The following is a 22159-nucleotide window of genomic DNA, read 5'->3' as shown; positions in this document are numbered from 1 at the left end:
ACCTGAACCCGATAAAAACTACATGAAATATACCCCGTAAAATAATATTTTTATATTAAAAAATTATGGGGCTTAATCTGAACTCGGGTGGGGCCGGGGTCTGGTATAAAATTTCACAAACTATATCTGGGTCCATGTATGTTGCTGCCGTTCCGGTCCGGATCCAGGTCTTAATTGGGTCTTCTTATTTGTAACCATACCCGAACCCTAAAGGGTTTGGTCCAGGTCGGGTCTGGGTAAACCCGATCCGTTGACACGCGGCGAGATGCACCTATCGCACCCCAACTTTCCCCCATCGCTTTAGAGAGAACCTTCTTGGCTTTAGATTCTCGTGAGCTCTTCTTTTTTGTCTTGTCATCTCTTTTGGTTTGTGGGGGAGAAAATTTGGAGTTCTTCTGATAGTAGAGGATTCTAATTTCTCCCCTGTTTTCGAACTGCGTTTTTTCAGTCAGACTCCCTTGGAACAGTCCTTTCGATGGCTTGCCTCTCCTACAACGTGAGGGTTCTCGGCTTCCACGGAGGCGGCACCTCTCGGAGCAATCGAGGAACGCTGCGTCACTCCCTGGCGTTCTTCGGCGAGGGCAGAGTCTCGTGTTTGGGGTTGAAGAGGTCGAAGTTTCAATGGGCGAGGTTCTCGGAGAGGGCGTCTGTGGATTTCTATGTGAATTCGGCGGCGAAGGACGGAGCCGCGACCGGTGAGTTGTCGTCGATCTTGTTTGGTTGCATGGATGCCGTGAACTGCGTCTGTTGTTTGCAATACCATCTGTTCTTTGTTCGTTGCCAATGCATGAATAAGACTTCCATCAGCTTGTGTATTGCAATGACACCGCTTGCTTAGGTGAGCAAGCCTCCCTCTAGAACCACTTATGCAGGAAACTAGGATAAGTTGGAACATTGCATTTATATCCAAGCTTATTCCAGTTTTCTGGATAAGTGGGGGAAATCGAGAAAGAAAGAAAGAAAAATGTTCTGGTTATGTTATCTAAAGTCATATTTGCTGTTCATTATTTTTCATGTTTGCTGTTGGTCCTCTTTTTCATTTTTGTTCTTTTTCCCCCATCTTCACCAATAAAACACAGATGATTAAATTTTGGCTGTTTGATTTCAGGAGAGAGGGTCGTTGCACTGGTGATTGGAGGCGGAGGTAGGGAACACGCCTTATGCTATGCATTGCAACGATCCCCATCTTGTGACGCGACCTTTTGTGCACCTGGTAATGCCGGCATTTCCACTTCAGGAAATGCTACTTGCGTCCCGGACCTAGATATTTCCGACAGCTCGGCCGTTATCTCGTTTTGCCAGAAGTGGTCAGTTGGGTTGGTTTTGGTGGGCCCAGAGGCTCCTTTGGTTGCTGGCCTTACAAATGATCTTGTTAAGGCCGGGATCCCAACTTTTGGTCCTTCATCGGAGGCTGCGGCTTTGGAAGGGTCAAAGGACTTCATGAAGAAGTTGTGTGATAAATATGGGATTCCTACTGCCAAGGTTTTATTTTTTACCTTCTAGCACGTGCTGTTCCTTCAAACAAAAAAAACAACAAATTGACAACAGAAAGGCCACACTTGGTGGTGTGTCTATTAGATGGTTTTTCTTCTTGTGTTCTGCTAGTCATTGGCTTTCTATTTCTAGTAATCAAACCTTTTGACTAAAACTGTATATTTTTCATGAACTGTATCCCCCATTATATTGTTTTTTATTCTGGTTTGCATTTATTTCAACCTCTTCATATAATATCTGGATCATCAGATACATGCATCTGTAATTATCTGTTTCTCACTTATCTGCATATCTCTGAGTTATGAAAAATGGTAAGATTAGAAAAATAAAAGAAGTAAGATTAGAAATGAGTATGTCAAAATGCATCTAGGAGTCCCACCAATAAAACAAAAGATTAGAGAATGTCATTTAAGTTGGTTTGGACATATTGCACGGCGACATATCATGGCACCAGTAACAAAGGTGGACATGGTACAAGTGGAAGGAATTAGGAAAAGAGGAACACCATTGAAGACTTACATGGAAGCAGTCAGAGGTGATATAAAGGATTGTAAAGTGATCAAAGTTGTAGCTATAGATGGAAAGGAACGAAAAAATAGGACTCATAATGCCAACCCTATGCCATTGGGATAAGGTGTGACAATGATGATTTATCTGCATACCTTTGGACTGGGTTTACTGTCTTATTACATTCCTATGGCTTCACGATTTCTAACTTATTTAACTTTCTACAAAATATTCTTGTTACTGTTAGTCATTTTTCTTAAATAATTCTCTCTACTTCTGGGATTCTGGGTGCTAAGTCCACAAAAGTACTGAAAATATATATGTTTAGGCTGATGGAGTCCCATTTCTTGGATCACAAATGTGTGGGCTCTTGTTTTTATGTCATGAATTCATGATTCTTTCTTCTTCCAGAAAATCCCTCGTGCATAACTTCCACTCCTGGGGTGCATGGTAATGAGGTTAACCTGTCACATGTTTTTTCTGGCATAAGTCAGCACACACTAAAAGATTTCTGATGAATAATTTTGTCTTGCTGCATGGGATCGTTTTCCTGTTAGACTTCTTTTTTCAACAAGGTAGGCTTGTTGCATTGAGATTATAGTTTCTAGGTAATCCTGCAAGATCCTCTTCTGCTGTCATTATGTACTTAATAGGTTAGGATTGTGTGTTTAAAGGCTCATGTCGGTCTTGTCATGGGGTTTGGCAGTTCTGAAGTTGACTTGAAGTCGCTTTTTAGTTGTTAGGTGGTCACCTATCTTTGAAATTCCATCGGATACCTATTATGTTTTCATAGGCACACATGTCACATGCTTTTTCTTATCATTTCCATTCATAGAAATTGGGAAATAATGACAGATGAAAGTGCAATTTTCTGGTGAGAATTTGAGCTGAATTGCAGTTATTTCTATCTTTCTCAGCTAGGAAGCATTTCTCTGTTGCATTTCATAAGTTTTCTGGGCATAGAAGTTGTTCAATTTTGGTGCTCGTGCATATCAAATGTTTTAGATTACAAAAATTTGGTTTTATCTTGTTTGGACCATGAACCTGGAGTTGTATCTTGGCTTTCCACTTGTACAGGCATTTTTAGGCCGAATCATATGCATGGCTTAAGCAGTACGTGCAAGTGCAGAAACCTGGATCTGACTGGATCCAATATCCAGTTGTTTGTTTTGGTGCTGCCACTTGAGAGTGAAACGGGTCTTGGGAATGCATCTGTTGTTCTGCATGATTAATTACAAATTCATTTTGATAACTTGCCTGTTTTGTTTCCCTCTGATGCTTCCCTAGTAGGTTGATATGGTATGTCTAAAGTGTTTCATATCGCTTTATCCATTGGAGAAAGGCTGCGTGTTCCTTGTTCTATAATTTTCCTGATTGGGATTTCCTAATGCTTGGATTAATTTTTTGCAGAGAATGTTGCTTCCTGTTAACCATACATATTAATGTTTATGAGTTTTAGCTAAAATTATCTGGTTTTTATAAACCTTGCAGCATAAAACATTTACAGACCCATTAGAGGCCAAATGTTACATCAAGGACCAAGGAGCACCTATTGTTGTCAAGGTTGATGGATTGGCAGCAGGGAAAGGGGTGGTTGTTGCCATGACCTTGGAGGAAGCCTATGAAGCTGTTGATTCTATGCTTGTAAAGGGAGTCTTTGGCTCTGCTGGGGGCAGAGTCATTATTGAGGAATTCCTGGAAGGAGAAGAAGCTTCATTTTTTGCTCTTGTGGATGGTGAAAATGCTCTACCTCTTGAATCTGCACAGGACCATAAGCGAGTTGGTGATGGTGACACTGGTCCAAATACTGGTGGAATGGGAGCGTATTCACCTGCACCAATATTGACAAAAGAAGTTCAGTCACTTGTAATGGAATCAATAATCCTTCCAACTGTAAAGGGAATGGCTGCAGAAGGACGCAAATTTGTAGGAGTTTTGTATGCAGGGCTAATGATTGAGAAGAAGTCTGGTTTACCTAAGCTCATTGAGTATAATGTTCGGTTTGGGGATCCTGAATGCCAGGTAAATACTGATTGGCCTGTTTTTCTTTTTCCCTTATTCCTTTGGAAGATGTGAGTGTTTCATAATTTTAGCATGCTTCTTCTGATTTCCTGTTAATTTATTTGTTAATTTACTTTTATTGGAACATATAGTATTTGTGTTTTGATTGATGGTGTACATGATAACAAGTCTGGTGCTATCTTGCATGAGCATGTGTATATTTGTTAATTGTTTAAAGTTCAGTTCGAAAATGCCAGAGTTGGTTTCACAGTTGCTCATTAATACCATCTTACCTAAAAACCCATGTCATGACTAGCCCAGCCATGTGATCCTTGGTTACAGTTCCTACAACTTCCACTAACTTTGCCTAAAAATGCTTAATAGGTATATGGTCATTGATTTTGTCTCTTTATTTAAAGAAGTGACATAAAACTTGCACTATTTGATCACCGGTCATCTATTGTTGCAAGTTGCTCTAATGAGATGAAGGATCACAAGAGATATCCCTAAACAAACAATGACAAGGCCACTAATGGGAAAGATACATAAAGTCACAAGGCCACTAATGGGCAACAATACATAAAGTCACAAGGTGCTTAAGCACAATAGCACAAGAGAGCCTAAAATAAATAATGTATTTTTATTGAAGAAATGCTCTAAAACTGGATACAATGAGAGTGGACAAGGTCCCCTATTTATACAACAAAGGGGGACTCCATAGAGCTGTTGGGAGCTTCCCAACGGTCAGATTTGTTGTCGTTGGGGAGGATCCCAGTAGTCCTATTACATGGACCAGTTTGTCCATGGTCAGACAGTCAAAAGAAAAAGTAAAAAAATAGAAAATAAAAAAGAAAGAAAAGTCCCTAGTGGACGGTGCTAATTACATAGGACCAGAAAGACAAAAATACCCATGAGGGTTATGACTATTTACAACTATATATATATACACTGTATATACATATATCTTAACACCCTTCCCTCAAACTTATGGTGAGATCATTGAAAGTTTGTTAAGTAGAAAAATAAAATGAGGAGTGAGAAGAGCTTTGGTGAAGAAATCTACAAGTTGATACTCTGATATGACATATGACAACTCAATAGTTCTTTTTAAATATTCATCACGAACATAGTGACAATTTATCTCAATGTGTTTGGTTCTTTCATGGAAAGTGTGATTGTTTGCTATGTAGATTGCACTTTTGTTGTCACAACCAGAGTTACCGGAAGCGCCTAGGTAAAAGGGGAAGTACGCTTCGGAAGCGCGAAACGTTGCGCTTCCGAAGCGTGCGGGGAAGTGTCACTTTTAAATGGGAAGCACACTTCCCTTTAATGGGAAACACGCTTCTTATCACGCTTCCCCCACGCTTCCCCTATGTCACAGGGATTCGGCTAGCAGGGTGCCGCACCCGCGTCAACGCGACTCGACGCGGGTGCGGTCAACCCGACCCTGGGTGCGTTGACCGCACCTAGGGTCATTTTTGTCCATTTTTTTTGGATTAAAAAAAATTGCCCTATGAAATAGGCTGCGGAATTCAAAAAAAATTCTTTGGGGGGGGGGGGGCGGGGGCGCTGCCCCCCTATAACCCCCCACAAGGGGCGGCCCCCCTGGACCCTCGCCGGGGGAGCCCCCGGACCCCCCTTCCTGCAAGGGCAAAAACAATGAATCAGGCTCCACAACTCATCACTTTCATCTTTGGGGACAACCATATAAGATAAAAAAATGGTAAAAAGTAAGTTGGGCATAAATGTCATGGACCTTAACAGCTACCATACATTCATACATATACACTATACATGATATATATATATATATATATATATATATATATATATATATATATATATATATTACATTTTTGCCCCTGTCGCACCCCCGCACCCGGGTTTTTTGGAAGTGCCGAATCCCCGCACCCGCACCCATGTGACATAGCGCTTCCCCGATTTTTTTCAATTTTTTTGTTTTTTGTATTTTGTATTTTTATTTTTTCTGCTTCCCCCTCGCTTCCTAGGTCGCTTCCAGTTCGCTTCCTAGGTCGCTTCCGAGACGATTCCCGATTCACTCCTAAGTGGTCCCACGCTTCCCGCTTCCTAAAATTTTGAAAATGCCTCACTTCCCGCTCTCGCTTCCCGGTCCCGCTTCCTCAACTGGCAACCATGGTCACAACACATTTTTGAGGATTTGGAGATGAAAACTCCCATGTTTTGGATAAGAGATCTGAGCCAAACAAGCTCTATTGTTGTTGTGGACATTGCATGATGTTCTGCCTCAGTTGATGATAACGAGACCTTCTGTTGTTTCTTATACCTCCAAGAGATCAATGAATCCCCTAAAAAAATACAAAAACCAGTAGTTGAGATTCCATCATTTATGTTACCACCCTAGGTAGCATCAGTATAAGCAGTTAAATCTAAAGATGAGGAAGATGATAAGTAAAACCCTTTTGAAATGGTGTTTTTAATGTATCACACAATCCTCGTGACTGCAACCATGTGCACTGTGGTAAGGGCATGCTGAAACTGACTTGTTGCATGAACAACATGAGCGGTATCAAGTCGGGTGATGGAGAGGTAGGTGAAATATCCAATCAATTGACGATATGGAGTAGGATCTTCAATTAATACACTATCTTCAAGTCTTAATTTTACATTTATGACTTCTGGAGTCTCCACTTTCTTTTCATCTAAAACTCCTGACCTAACACATATGTCAACAACCAATTTCATTTGGGAGAGAATATATTCTCTTGGAGAGTAGGCAACTTCAATTCCTAAAGAATATCTCAAACACCTTAAGTCAAACATATCAAAAGTTTTCTTTAAAATTAATTTAATTTCAATAACACCTTATTTGTCGTTTCTTGGGACAATCATATCATCAACATAAAAAAGAAGAATCACAATTGTAATACATATTTTCTTGACAAAGAGAACAATGTCAATATAACAAGAGATAAACTCTAAATTAATTAAAACATTACTAAATTTATCATACCAAGCCTTAGGAGCTTATTTAAGAAGATGCAAGGGCTTTTTAAGTTAAATTTTTTTTTCTTTAAATTAACTCTTGTAGGGGGGTTCCATGTAAACTTCGTCACCAAGTTCTCTATTTAAAAAGACATTTTAATATCTAATTGAAAAATGACCCATTTTTTAATAAAGACAATGGCAATGAGAGTTCGAACACTAGTCATTCTTGCGACATGAGCAAAGGTTTTCTCATAATCTATTTCATATTCTTGATCATACCCTTTGGTGACTAATTTTGCTTTATATCTTTTTAAGTCACACGAACTCGGCTATAAGGTCGATGCACCCGCGTCGACATGCTCTGACACGGGTGCAGACACGGTCAACCAAGTGTCGCACTCGGTCAAGGCACCGAGGCCGAGTCTATCCACATTTTAGACTCGGTCAACTTTGATCGAGTCTATTTTTTTTCTATTTTTTAGGGCAAAAGATATATAAAAACTAAAAAAAATTGATCTTTTTATATATTTTAATATATATATAGCCGAGTTTTATTATTGTTATATATATATATAGTTGTGTCTCCTAATAGGCACAACTTTGACCGAGTCTTATTATTATTATATATATATATTTTAAAAAATATATATGCATATATATATACAACCATGTCCCCGTGTCCAAAATTTTTGAAATTGCTCCGCACCCGTGTCGTAGCCGTACCCGCACCCATGTGACATAGCTTTCTAATGATATGCCACTTTTGGTTTTGACTTTAAACACCCATCTGTATCCTATAAGTTTCTTGCCTAAAGGATGTGTTGGCTTTCTTAAGAGAATTAAGTTCTATTTTCGTTGCTTCATTCCAATGAGGGTATTGTTTGTCATCATTATAATGAGATGGTTCATAATAAGAGTGAGGAGTTATTAAACATGCTCTAAAGTTTGGAGAAAATGAGTCATATGATACAAATGTACTTGGAGCACTAGAGATTCGATTTGATCTCCTAAGTTGGGATTCTTCTAAGGGTATGTTTTGAGAGAATTTGTCAAGGTCCTATGGGTGATTACCTTCCCCCGTCGAGTATACACATGCATACCATTTGATACATTTTCATTCAAACTTTCATGTTGAGGACTAACTTCATCAACAATCGGATGATCAATACTAGAGTTGTTGTCCAAAGAATCAAACACCTCAATAGAGTTAAACTCATCATGTCTTGGCAATGGATCAAATAGAAATGAATAATCAATTTCTTCTTTAGGTCCTTTGCTATCAAACCCATTTTCATTTTCAAGAAAGGTGACATCTTTTGAAACATAGAGCTTGTTATTTATTGGATCAAAACATCAATACCTTTTTTTTTATTTTCACTGTATCTCAAGAAAACACATTCAATGACTTTTGGAGATAGTTTATCATTTTTATGAGTAAGGACATAGCACTTACAACCAAAGATTCTTAGTCTTTTAAAATCGGTAGTCATTTTAAAAAGTTTTTCAAATGGAGATCTGTTTTGTAACTAAGACAAAGCGATTCTATTTATTAAGTAGGTTGAGGTTAAAACGACTTCGGCCTAAATTTTTTTTGGAATGTCCCTTGGAATTAGAAGAGTCCTAGTGGTTTCTATTATATGTCTATGCTTTCTTTTCGCTAACCCATTTTGTTACGGAGTTCTAGGACAAGATCTTTGTTGACAAATTTCATTTTGTTTCAAATAGCTTTGAAAATCATTTGACATGTACTCTCCTCCCGAATTCGATTTAAGAATGAATAAGTTGCTAAGAAATTGATTTTTAACTATTGAATGAAATTTTTTAAAGAAAGAGAACACATCAGATTTAAGACTTAGAAAATAAATCCACATGTATCTAGTAAAATCATCAACAAAAATAACAAAATAAAAGTGACCTCCTTTTGATATGACCGGTGAAGGACCCCATGCATCTGGATGCACTAATTCAAAAGGTCGAGTAGAAATAAAGGTTCTATGAGGAAGGGGAATAACTTTCATTTTTTAAAAAAATGTAATCTTTATAAGATATATCTTTTTCATTACAAATATTTTCTGAAATGACTTGGGTGGAAGGTTTAGAAAATCCATAAAGTAAAGATCGTCTCTCCTATGGCCTTGCCCAATCAGCTTTTCTGACTGAAGATTTTGCACGATGCAATCTTTAGATGAGAAAAAAATTTTGCAACCATGATCAGAAATTTGAGAGACGGAAAAAAGATTTTAATTTAACTTTGGAACAACCTTATTTTTGGAACAAGAGTTTTTTGAGAATTTTTTGAGTCCTGTTCAAATACTATTTATTTTTAAAGAAGTTCTATCGATTGTTGAAACGTAAGATGAAGTAGAATTAGTATGAACTTCCGGAATGACATTCTTATGAGGTGTCATATGAAAGGAAACACTCGAGTCAAGAATCCACATACCTGGAAGAGATGAAAAAGATGCAATGGTGGCACCCGACGCAGGAGATGATTTGAGAAGTTGTTGAAATGCCTCTGATATTTGACTAAGCGTGTCTCTGATATCTCTTTCAGTTTTGCTTGATTCTTCTTTCTTAGGTGTGATTTCTTTCATGGAAGTGATTTTGCCTTCAAGCTTTGGACATATCAGTCTAATGTGTCCCGGTTCATTACAATAGTGGCAAATAATACCCTTCTTATATACACTATTATAGTTATTTTGTTTTACAAAGCGGGGGGGGGGGGGGTAGGGCTTATAGGCCCTTACATTGGAACCCGGCCAAGTAACGATTAATCATGATTCTTATTTGTCATGTCAAGGCGAGTTTCCTCTTGACATACCTCGGCAAGTGCATCTTCAAGAGGCATACCCTTGGTTCTATGAAGAAGAGAAGACTTCACTTGTCTTAGACCACGAAGGAATTGAAAAAAGTGTTCCTTATCAATTTGCTCTCTTCTAATCTCAACATCTTCGGGAGTCATCCATTTGGATCAAGTACTAATTCATCTCAAAGATGAGATAAAATACTAAAATAATCTCGAACACACGTCTCCTTGTTTAGTGGATCTAATCTTGTCTTGACAAAAATATTGTCTAACAAAAACCTTTTAAGATACATACCTTTAAGAAAGAACCAAGCTTCATTAACTCTTCTAATTTTTGCGATGTTGGCACACATTTTTATGTCAACATTGTTTTTAAATCAAGCTAAATTTTTTGCATGGTTGCTTTTCCAATCCTCTACCTTTATTTGATGATGGCTTTATTATGATCATCTTCAACAAGAGCTTTCTCAACATCTTGTTCGACCTTGGTGAGCTTTAATGACGGTTTAAGAGTAGTCCCCGTCACAAAGCCCCAAAGTTTCTTTCCTTTAAGATGATTTTCTATAGCCGAAGCCCACATCATGTAGTTGGATCCATTGAGCTTGAACGAGAGCTCCACTCTTTATTCATGCTCCATGACGAAAAGGAAAGAAGTAAAGAGGAAGAGAAGGCACCACACTTTAGTCACGATCTCCAATTTTCACAAGCAAGTCTTCCAATATCAAAAGAACCCAATGGGCTCTGATACCATGTAATGAAATGAGAGATCACAAGAGATATCCTTAAACACACAATAATAAGGCCACTAATGGGCATGATACATAAAGTCACAAGGCCGCTAATGGCCAACACTACATAAAGTCAATAGCACAAGAGAGCATAAAATAAATAATGTATTTTTATTGAAGAAATGCTCTAAAACTGGATACAATGAGAGGGGACAAGGTCTCCTATTTATACAACAAAGGGGAATTTCATAGAACTGTTTGGAGCTCCCCAACGGTCATATTTTTTACCGTTTGAGAGGATCCCAACAGTCCTATTAAATGGACCAGTTTTTCCATGGTCAAACAGTCAAAAAGAAAAAGTAAAAAATAAAAAATAAAAAGAAAGAAAAGTCCCTAGTGGACTGTGCTAATTACATAAGACTAAAAAGACAAAAATACCCCTGAGAGTTATGACTATTTACAACTATATATATATCGATATATATGTGTATATAATAACATATATGTACTATATATGCATAAGTCTTAACAGTTGCAACATGAGGAACTTCTTGCAATTTTTAAGGTACAATTTCTTGTCAGAGAAAGTTGTAAAATAGGCTGAGGTGCTCAGATGCTCGATTGATGTAGAATCAAGTAATGATTAAGGAGTACATGTGAGAATTGAGTGGTTTTTTCTCAATAAATAACAATGGAGATGGACAGAGAGCTTCAAGCTGGCTGTTACACACAATGTCCAAACAGATATAGCCGATACCAATATTTGTGACTATAATTTGAATATATTAGATTTGATATGATTTGACTTAAAAAAAAAATTCAACGTGATTATGTACTGTGAACACACCTTTTACTTTCTAAACCTAGAAGAAGATTGTATTTAATACGAAAATGTCCAAGCACTCTCAGCAATTAATGATTTGTTAAAATGAAGAAAAAGGAAAGGAAAGTGGACTAAGTTGAAAGAAGGGCCTTGAAATGTTATTTGTAACTTCTTTAAGTCCCTATGTTACCTTGACACTTCTGGAGGGCCAACGTGATAGTTTCCGACTCCGACACTTGGGCACCAACACCAACACTCCTAGACACTTCATTTTTCAACATATAAGTGTCCAAGAAAATATGGACACTTGGTGTCACATGTTTGACACTTTTAGGTGCCTTAGACACATAGTGTCCGATGTCGGACACTTTGTATCAACATTGTTTAATAAACCATATTTTCTCTCTATACTCCATGAAAATGAGTGGGCATGACCCTTTACTATACGCAAAGGTCTCTCTCTCTCTATATGAACGGGTCAAGCTAGTTGGTAAAAAGAAGACTCTCTCATTGTTACCACAGTAGAACCTCAGTTCCATTTAAGAACTAACTCTCTTCACAATTTTGATGAATTGTGTGGTGCCACATACAGAAAAGAGAGAAATGAGGATATTTTTTTCTTTTGAAATATTTTTTTGTTTTTGACTTAAATACCCCTCTCTCTCAGTGTCCAAGTAACATAGTCTTTAGCATATTGTTATTAGTCTTTTGGGCTGGAGATAGCTGGCTGCACCCTGTAATGTTAACATGTTTTATTCAGTTCACTCTGCACTACTCTTTCCCTACAATAAGTATTTTCCAAATGCGTCTATCATTTAACTTCATTTATTGCAAATGTGACATCATCTTTATATATGTCTTTGACTTACCAGCTTCTCCTTTTTTTTACAATTAAGGTTGCAATTTTATTTTGGGCATGTACCCTGTTGTCTGTCCCTCCAAGCAAGGAACATTGAATCTGGCACTGAGTGATATTGCATGACCTGATGATTACATAGGAAGACATGAAATTTGGACTTTCCTGCCTTTTTATGTTATCATTAATTATCATCATGTGACTGAGCTGGGAAATGGTTTAGCTTAATCATTTTTTGGTGAAAAGATTCAATGTAAGTTCAATTGTCCATTTGTGGGATGATTCAACTTGGAGACTCCCTATCCAACCTCCACCCAATATATTCTTACACTGATCTGGAAACAGGCAATGCTAAAAGGATCTTTTGGATCTGAGACCAAGTTTCAGCTTGGGGATAAGGCAGACGAATGGATTGTGCCAAAGAGCATATTAAGTCTAACATGCAACAGATTGCGAATAGAGATTTGAATGAGATGTAAGAATGCCTGTAGCTGGGCACTTTCTGATCAGAATTTTCACTGTTCACATGCTTCTAGTTTTCAATAAGTCATTGACTAGCATTTTGTTTCCAACTTCTAGAGACAGGATGGCCTTGTCAAGTTTTGGCTCCTTTTCACATCCAATATCACTTGGATTACTCATGCATCTTTGTTTTCTTCTCCATACTTTGGTTGCTTCAATGAGAAACATGTTACTATTGCAAATTGAAGCAAGATTTGGATCAGTGTTGTGAAAAGCGTTGAGGCGTAGCGAGACGCTCCACCAAAATCTGAGGCAAGGCGTAAGCCTCGAGGCGTAAAGCGTAAGCCTCAAAGTTTTTTTTAAAAAACTTAAAAAAACTATAAAAAATATCTAAAATTATAAATAAATAAAAAAACCTTTATTGATGAAGCAACAACCAACAAGAAATAAAAAATCTCAAATAAATACTGAAAAAATATGAGATTAACATGTAAAAATAACATTAATGCAACAACTTGATCTATGTAAGTATCTAAGAAATAAAACATGAGCATTCATTAAATAAAAAATTAACATTAACAACGAAATGCATATTAGCAATAACAATATCATGTCATAATTAGAAAATACATTTTAGCATTAACAACCAAATGTTAATATATATATATATATATATATATATATATATATATATATATATATATATATATATATATATATATATATATATATATATTAGAAAATGCATGTTTTCATTTCCATATATATATAAGGTTGTGACTGCATGGAATTACATGACTTGATTTTGCCACTAAAAGGGTTTAACGTCACATTCTAGAAGAGATTATTGCTCCTACGAAATTAAATACATTGAACAAGTTGACATTGTGATATTAATTTTTTGTGAAACGAAGCAACTAATCTCAATGACTTCATTAACGTGGTTGCTTTGAGTGTCTATTAGACTGCAAATTGGTGAACCTGCTACTAAGGGTGTCAATGGATTGGGTATGACCCGATCCTGACCCATATTGGATCTTATAGGGCCAGGGTTTGGTTGCAAAGAAGGGATTCTGATTAATTATTCAGGTTGGACCCATGAGGTCTGATTATTATATGGGTTGGGAATGGTTTATAAAATTTTATACCAAACCAGGTCTGACCAGAGTTTCAGTTAAGATTCTAAAATTTTCAATATAAAATAATTAAAAATATTATTTTGCCAGGTATGTGATAAGTTGTGGAGCCTGATTCAGAGTTTTTGCCCTTGCAGAAAGCGGGGGTCGGGGGCTACCCCCGGTGCGGGTCCTTGGTGGGGGGTCAGCGCCCTCCAGAAGAATTCTTTTTTTCTGGGCTTATGTTTGAGACCTATGTCACATGGGTGCGGGTGCGAGTGTGGGTGCGGGTGCGGGTGCGGGGATGCGGCACTTCCAAAAAACTCGGGTGCGGGGGTGCAGCAGGGGCAAAAATGTAAAAAAAAATTATATATATATATATATATAATTTTAAAGTTTTAACAGTTTAACATTTAACAGTAAACATTGTCATAAACTCATAATATGATTCATCATGCATGCACTATATCAACCTAAATATCAAATTATCAATCAAATAAGTAAAGCAATTACATAAATCGACCTAAATATCAATCAAATAAGTATTGTATAAAAGAACTAAATTACATACCAAAGTATATCCTGATGAAGTAATGGATGTTAATAATTTTCTTCTTCATCATCAAATGCATCATTAGAAGGAATACTGGGCTCAGCTAAATCCATGTTTGTTACGTTGAATTCATGTTCTCCCTCGAAGTCACACTCTTCTTGGTTTACGTCCCAAAATTTGGATGTTCTTTGTCTGCGTTATAAACCCAATTTGAAAATGATAAATACAATACAAGTATATTTAAATGAAAACTAAGAAATAATCAAATAACTAAGAGAGCAAATTAGTACATGTATTCATCATTGCTTCGCGAAAGTAATCGAAGATTTAAATTAACATATACTAAATCCTCTGCACGCTTGCTCGTGAGTTTGTTTCTCTTTATGTTGTGGATTTGAGAATATGTGCTCCAATTTCTTTCACAACAAGATGAATTAGCAGGGTGCGATAACAATCTTAATGCAAGACGTTGCAGAAGAGGTGTTTCTGATCCAAATGTTGACCACCATGTGATAGGATCTATATTATCTTCTTCTCTCGCGAATAATGTCGGTCCATATAATCTCGAAGATGAAAATTTTCCAAACTCTTGTGTGACTTGATGTAGAAGATATGCTTCTGGAAAAAGTCTTGTCATACACATATTTCTATGTCTTGATAGCTCTGGGTCTAAATTTGGAGGGACACGACCAATACCACCAGCCCGTCACTTATTTGCATAATATTTTGGATTAAGAGAATGTGTCATGCAATGTAAATGAGTGTTGCTCTTATCCCATCTTCTGACTAAAATTGAATGAATATGATTAAAAAAATCTGAATCATCCAATGCAGGATTTTTTTCTTCATGCATGAAAACTATAGCTTGTATTTTTTCAATCATATTATCCCACATTTCATAAACTCTGTGATGCATGGGCTCATCCTTATCAACTTCTCTTAACCTTTCTCAAATAGGTTGCGTAAATTGAATGAAGTATACCACTCTGTCCCAAAACTCATCATCAAGAATGAATTTCTTAATTTCTTGAACCTTGATATCATCATTAGCACGATAGAATGTCCAATTTTCATCAGTCACCATGTTAATCAAAGCATTCTTCACTCTTTTAATCCTCTTCATCATCACAATGATGGACGCAAAACGTGTTTCAGCGACCTTCAACAATTTCAAATCAGAATGCCTATTAAATATAGCATTAGCACGATGGTGGTTAACAACAAAATTCCTAATGCTTTTGACATTTCTTTCTAAATCTTCAATCCATGAACATAAAGCATATGCTTGTGAATTTTCTTTTCTTTGGGGTTGCAAATGCTTTTTAGGGCTAGATTTAATCAGTGTCCTACACAGGGAGTCCAAAAAATATTAGGGTACTCACTCTCCAAACTCAACGCTGCACTTTTACAAACTAGAGCGTTGTCTGTAATGATTTGTACCACTTTCTGATCACCCACTTCCTTTATCACTTCTATAAACAATCCCTTCAAATACTCTGCATTTTTATATTCCCTAGATGCATCAACTGCTTTCAAGAATATTGGGCCACTAAGCGAACAAACAATGAAATTGATTAATGGACGCCTTTGAATATCTGTCCATCCATCAGACACAATGGAAACTCCATTTTGCTCCCATGAATATTTTTTAATCTCTAGCAACCTCTCCACATTTGCCCTTTCTTTTGCAAGAAGTGTGGTTCGTTATTTTTCTGAACTTAGAGGCACATAACCACTCAAATTACAATTTGCCAAGGATGTTACTAAATCCTTCTAATAAGGATTTTTAACCGCATTAAATGGGAGTGAACCAGAATAAAAATACCTCCCAACTTTTCTATCCAATTCTTTTCTTCCATATGTATTGAATGTTGCTTGTATCGTTCCTCTACCTTATACATTGACTTTTCTTTTTTTTTTCAGCATCTTCTTGGTGGCTTGCAAATGGCACACTGACTGCAGAAGAATCGGCCATTGCCTTTCTCTTCTCATATTCTTTTTGTATTTTCTTGTATTGTCTTCGCATTGCCTCATCAACTTTTCTGCAAGCTGAAATGCCATGTCCTGGTATCTTCAACAAATGAGCCTTCACTCTTGTGTAAGACCCAACAAAATCTCTTTCGCAGAGCTTGCATTGAAATCTCTTGTTTCCACCACCTCCTTCTCCAGTTTTTGCAAGTTTGTCTACATGTACCCATAGTGGCTCCACATCATCAATCCCACTGCAACTATCAGCAAAACTAGTAGCAGAACTCACTTGTTGGGATGAGGATGACATAAGTCCTTTTCCTTTATCCGTCATTTTTATCCTGAAAAGACAAAAAAAAATACATTAAAATTTTCAAATCAATTCGAAAACACAGGGAGAAAGGAGGGCTTAGCCCCTCCCCTGCCAACCCAACAAGAGAGCGAGAGCGAGGGGGGCTCGGCCCCTCCCTTGTTGAAAACAGAGGGAGCAGGGGGGGGGGGGCTCAGCCCCTACCCTGTCAACCCAAAAAGAAAACAGATGGGGGAGGGGCTCGACCCCTCCCCTGTCGACCCCCCAAAAAAAAAAACAGATGAGGGAGGGGCTCGACCCCTCCCCTGTCGACCCCAAAAAGGAGCCAGATGGGGGAGGGGCTCGGTCCCTCCTGTGCCGAAAAACGAGGGAGCAGGGGGGGCTCAGCCCCTCCCCTGCCGACCCAAGAAGAGAGTGAGAGAGGGCACATACCCGCGAAAGGAGAGGAGGAGCCGAGAGGAGGAGCCTGGGAGGCGGAGTTGGGGCAGCGGAGCTGGGGCGGCGATGGGAGAGAGCTCGAGCTCAGGGGGAGAGAGAGGAGAGATTAGGGCAAAAAAAAAATTTGCCCTAATCCTCCTTTTCATCGGTTTTTTTTTACGCCCAAATAGTGGACAAAAATGACCCTGGATGCGTTGACCGCACCCGGTGCCGCACCCGCGTCGCGTCGCGTTGACGCGGGTGCGGCATATGTTTTGCCGAGTCCCTGTGACATAGTTTGAGACCTAGTTTTTTATGGATCAGCCCCGATCTTAGAGATAATGATGAAGACACTCTATAATATCATCCATTGTGTGATTTTAGTGCATAGGATTTTTTACCTGAACATTGTGTATGTAAGTTCGACTCCACAATGGCTCAAAAACAAGATTGAAAAATCTTAGAACGGTAAGATTTTCAATGTTGTTTCTTCCCAGTAGATGGTCTATTCTGAAATAAGTTGGGAAAGGCATGAAAACATACTACATATATTTTAGCTTTTGTTGAATAAGGCTCCAGTTAATTCAAGCAATAATCTACTAGAGAGAAGATGAATAGGCACGCTTGAAATGATAACAAGCCAACAGGATATAGACTCCAACCTCTTCTAGTTTGAGCATTCTCAGCCAATAATGATGACGCAAAATCCAGAAGTGCCTCTTGTGGAACAGATAGGTAAAATATCCGATTGGCTTCAGAGTGACCCTAGAAAGCAAAGAATAAACAAAATTCTAAAATTCAAGGCATGTACGCCTCGGCTTGAGGCGCGCCTTAAGACATATGAGGCGCACGCCTCGGGGATTTTGCGCTTTGTACATGCGCCTCAAGGCATAAAGCCCCTCGCCTTGAGGCGAGGCACATTTTTTGCGCCTTGAGGCACGCTTTTTATAACACTGATTTGGATAGTGCATACAGTTGCAACATGCATTTTAAATCAAGGGAGGCTAGAGAAATCAATAGCATTGTTGTGGGTAATCATCTATGTAACATAGAGTCGGCATTATGGGTGTCGTACCCTTGTTGACACGTCACTACACGGGTGCGGCTATGCCCTAGGTTGGGTCCCACACTGGTTTGGGATGGATCCAACCCATACCTGACCCAAACTACATTTTTTTAGGTTTTTGACCTTGTCAAAGGGTTGGGACCATTTTGGTCTTGCCCTCACACGATACCTCCCCCCCACTCCCTCTCTCTCTCTGGTGTCTTTTCCCTTCCCCTATGGCCTCTCTCATTTGGACTTCACTCTTCTCTCTCTTTGTCTGGTCTCGTCTTGACTTCGCCCTTTCTCGCTCTCATCTTACCCCTGTCCCCCCTCTCTCTCTCTTTTTGTTTTGTTGCTTCCTATCTCCACCCTAGGCAGCGGGATAAGAAAAAGAACGAGGGGAGGAGAAAGAGGAAGAAAAAGAGGAGCAAGAGAAGTGAAAAGAGAGAGGTACCTACCTCCTTTCTTCTTCTTCTCTTGCTCGTTCTCCTTCGTATACAAACTAGAGAGAGAGAGAGAGAGAGAGAGAGAGAGAGAGAGAGAGAGAGAGAGTTTACAAAGTAACCCCTTCCTTTTATAATAAAAAGAAAAAAGAATCAAACTCTTATTTAAAAAAAAAATCATTTTACCCCTTGTTCCTCATTTACATTTAAAATGTTACACACACACATATATATACATGTGGCCCCATACTCACATTTTTTCGAACTTGCCGTGTCGTATCCGCACCCGTACCCAGAGACATTAGGTATTCATGTTGTACTGGCACTACCTATGAGCGGCATTCTTATAATTTGTGTACAGTAGGGAACACAACCTATAGGTGGTATAACTCTGATTTTGGTGTAAAAAGGGTGTTTATACAAACTATAATCAAGGTTTATCTATAAAAAAATTAAGAGCCACCCCTTAGAAATATGTAGATGGCTGTTAAGATCAGAGTTACTGGAAGCTTCTTAGATAGGTGGGAAGTTTGCTTCCCGGAAACTTGCTTCGGAAGCGTGATACTCCTCGCTTCCGAAACTTGATGAGAACCTCGATTCTCCCAGGCTTCTCCTATGCTTTCCACACACTTCATCTATTCTTATATGTTCTCTTACTCAACTTTTCATGTTTTTATGTGTTTTCTCTCACTCTTCTGACTCACTTCCATGTGCTTTCTCTAAATTGGTAGTCATCATTTTTATATTTTGTTAAAATTTTAATTATTACACTAAAAAATCATGAAATTTAATATTAGTCACTTTTATTTTAGTTTTTATTTGTGTTTCATTTTGATTCTCATTCAATTTTTATATTTCTTTTTTTTATATTCCTTGCTTCCCGCTTTCCCTATACATTTTAAAATTCATTGCTTCTCGCTTCTGCTTCTCGTATCGTTTTCTGCTTCCGCTTCCTAGTCTGGCAACCTTGGTTAAGATTCTTCATAATATGTTCTCTTTTCCTCTTCTCTTAATTATTTAGATGGTATAAGCCAGGTAATAACCCTTGAACCTACACTTTCTTTGTTGATCCTTCTTTTCTTCTTGTTTTCCCCTTTCCTCTTTTTGTTTTATTATTCTTTTCCTATTTTCTTCCTCTGTTTGCCTTTTCTCTTGAATCAAATCTGCCTGAATATGATTGTTTCTCATTTTCTTCTTATGTTCATTATCTTCTTGAAACAGATCTGGTTGGGTCTAGTTTTTTTCCTTTCTCTAGTCTCTCTTTGGCATTTTTTTCTTCGATTGATTATGATTTGATCGAATATGCTCCAGATCTATCAGAGCTATCACCTTGTTGGACTGACACACCTTTGGTCACCAAACTTGCTTGGATTGTCACCATTATTATGCTATCAGTTTGATCTATTAATTGTTCATCCATGAGCATGCCTACCATTGCCAGGTCCGCTAAACAAATTAAAATAGGAAGGTCTATGTCAGTCTAATCATCAAGAAGGGAGGATTAGTGCTAGCATCAGCAATTTGAACTTGCTAATGAATGCCAAATTTCCCGCATTTAGGCCATGTTTTTAGGTTCGGTACTTTGGACCTTCATCAGCAAAAAGAAAGCAGCTTTCTTGTACTTCATTTTGTGTACTTTTTTTGTTACTCTCTTGCTTTTCCAGTGTTTCCTCCTTTTATATCTTTCTTTGCCAAACTTTAGTAGAGAAAATCCATGGCGCTTCTGAAGACTCGACCCATCTATGTTGACATGGTGCAGTGTTGTCCATATGTGAAGAATTGCAATATCTTAACTAATGGATCACATTTTAGCTTGATTTGGCAGTACTTGGGTTGGACCTATGTAACATAATGTTTCTGAAGACTCCATGTATCCATGTCGACATGGTGCTGCATGGATGTGACTGGTCAAATCAGGGTTAGGTGGTTTTTTTTCATCAAGTTAATTTGAATGCTAGAGTTGGAAACCACAGCAGTTGGTGGATTTACTTTCCTAACATATGGCCATGTCGCACATGGCCTATGTTAGAACTGGATCACATATGTCTATCATGTCATAAAGTTCTTCATGGCTGGTTGGCTTTACTCTCTTAATATATGGCCATCACATTCTCATTTAAGATGTTAGAATTAGAAACCACAGCAGTCGGTGGATCTACTCCCCTGAACTTCAGTATGGCGTCTGGGATTATTGTTATTTTTGTTGGCCATGTGTTTTGGAATTGCAACTTAACTAGTGGATCTTGAGTTTGAGTTCAACACTTTCCTCAAATAAGAATGTCAAGTTCAACTGATGTTCTTTGACAAACTTCATGAATTTTGTTAGTGAAATCGATGAAGCTTTTAATATGATATGTGCTCGATTATGTGTTTGTTATATAGCTTTGCCATTGATTAGGAGACACTTGTTGCAGGCTTTGATGATGCGACTTGAATCAGATCTCGCCCAAGTTTTACTTGCAGCTTGCAAAGGCAAGTTAGCAGGGATGTCATTGAGTTGGTCTTTAGAACCAGCCATTGTGGTAGTCATGGCGAGTCAAGGCTACCCTGGAGATTACAAGAAAGGCACCATCATTAGAAACCTGGATGAAGCGGAGCCCGTAGCTCCAAATGTAAAAATCTTTCATGCAGGAACTTCAGTGGATGCAGCTGGTAATTTTATTGCAGTGGGGGGTCGTGTGCTTGGAGTGACAGCTAGGGGGAAGAATATAGCAGAGGCACGCGATAAGGCATATCTGGCAGTGAATGAAGTGGACTGGCCAGAAGGCTTTTTTCGGAAAGATATCGGATGGAGAGCGCTGATGCACAGCGTCTGTTGACTGATGAATGATCTGTGATATGCTTGAATGCGGTTCATTGTCGCCTAAATTAAGGTCCTCCTTTCTTGGCTGGGGGAAGTCCTTCAAATCTTGTTGTCATTGTCACCTAAGTTGATGTCCTACTTTTTGGCTGGGGGATAAGTGCTTCAAATCTCAATGAAGCCCAAGCCTTTTCCTAACAACAATGTCAATGTTCCAGACAGCTATTTTTTTTTTCACTTTTTGTTGCTTGATGTAAATACCTCTTGTCACACTTCTCTTGTAAAGGGCATTACCTCAGGTGAATTTGGGTTCTTATTTACTCTATTAACTTTGTTAATAGAAGTTCTTGCATTCTTGTCTTCTTCTATTCTCTTTGCTCCCGGCTCGAGCGATAATCAGTTTGATTTCCGCTGTGCGTTTTAAAGGTCCTTTCAATGTTGTCCCGTTGCATGGGGCCTTTGCTTTTAGCCCTCGACAGTTAAAGTGAGTGGTTTTGAATGAAAGTAAATCACCTTTATGTGATTTCATGGAGATTCCGTATGGTCTCCATCTTCATGCATCGTGTTTGGGTGTTTCTATGTGTGCAATTAAGCGTGCCAAACACTTGGTGTCCGTCTTTTTAATGAATGTCTGCATATGTGGTGTGTGTGGGTGAGAGAGAGAGCCGAACGTAATTCAACATTACCACTCATGAAGATCAACAAAAATGTTGAACTAATGAACTGAACAAGAGCAAAAGCCAAAACAAAAAGAAAGCACAAGAGAAAAGAACATACCGGAGCCGCTTGCCCAGATTGTGGCAAAGGAGAGGTAGCGTCAGCAGGAGGGAGCGGAAGATCACTAAGATGCATACGCAAGATCGC

The 22159-nt window shown here is 38.4% G+C and overlaps 1 protein-coding gene across 1 annotated transcript; it reads left to right on the top strand.

The window, feature by feature from the left end:
* The first annotated feature begins 353 nt into the window (after positions 1-353).
* On the top strand, positions 354-21659 carry LOC149841113 (phosphoribosylamine--glycine ligase-like). The gene is made up of 4 exons (XM_090004672.1): positions 354-695; positions 1109-1482; positions 3493-4023; positions 20910-21659. The coding sequence occupies exons 1-4, from the start codon at positions 476-478 to the stop codon at positions 21312-21314; spliced, it is 1530 nt and encodes a 509-aa protein (XP_089860798.1). The 5' UTR covers positions 354-475; the 3' UTR covers positions 21315-21659.
* The last annotated feature ends 500 nt before the right edge of the window (positions 21660-22159 follow it).

Source organism: Nuphar pumila, chromosome 4, assembly GCF_984573655.1.
Source record: "Nuphar pumila chromosome 4, dmNupPumi1.hap1.1, whole genome shotgun sequence".
NCBI classification, from domain to species: Eukaryota; Viridiplantae; Streptophyta; class Magnoliopsida; order Nymphaeales; family Nymphaeaceae; genus Nuphar; species Nuphar pumila.
This window is presented reverse-complemented; position numbering and strand designations above follow the sequence as displayed.

What these genes read in the sequence shown, in the direction of transcription:
- LOC149841113 (XM_090004672.1), top strand. Translation starts at nt 476, where the DNA reads ATGGCTTGCCTCTCCTACAACGTGAGGGTTCTCGGCTTCCACGGAGGC. An exon ending in GAAGGACGGAGCCGCGACCG is followed by an intron (nt 696 to 1,108) that starts GTGAGTTGTCGT and finishes GTTTGATTTCAG; the next exon opens with GAGAGAGGGTCGTTGCACTG. An exon ending in TTGGGGATCCTGAATGCCAG is followed by an intron (nt 4,024 to 20,909) that starts GTAAATACTGAT and finishes CACTTGTTGCAG; the next exon opens with GCTTTGATGATGCGACTTGA.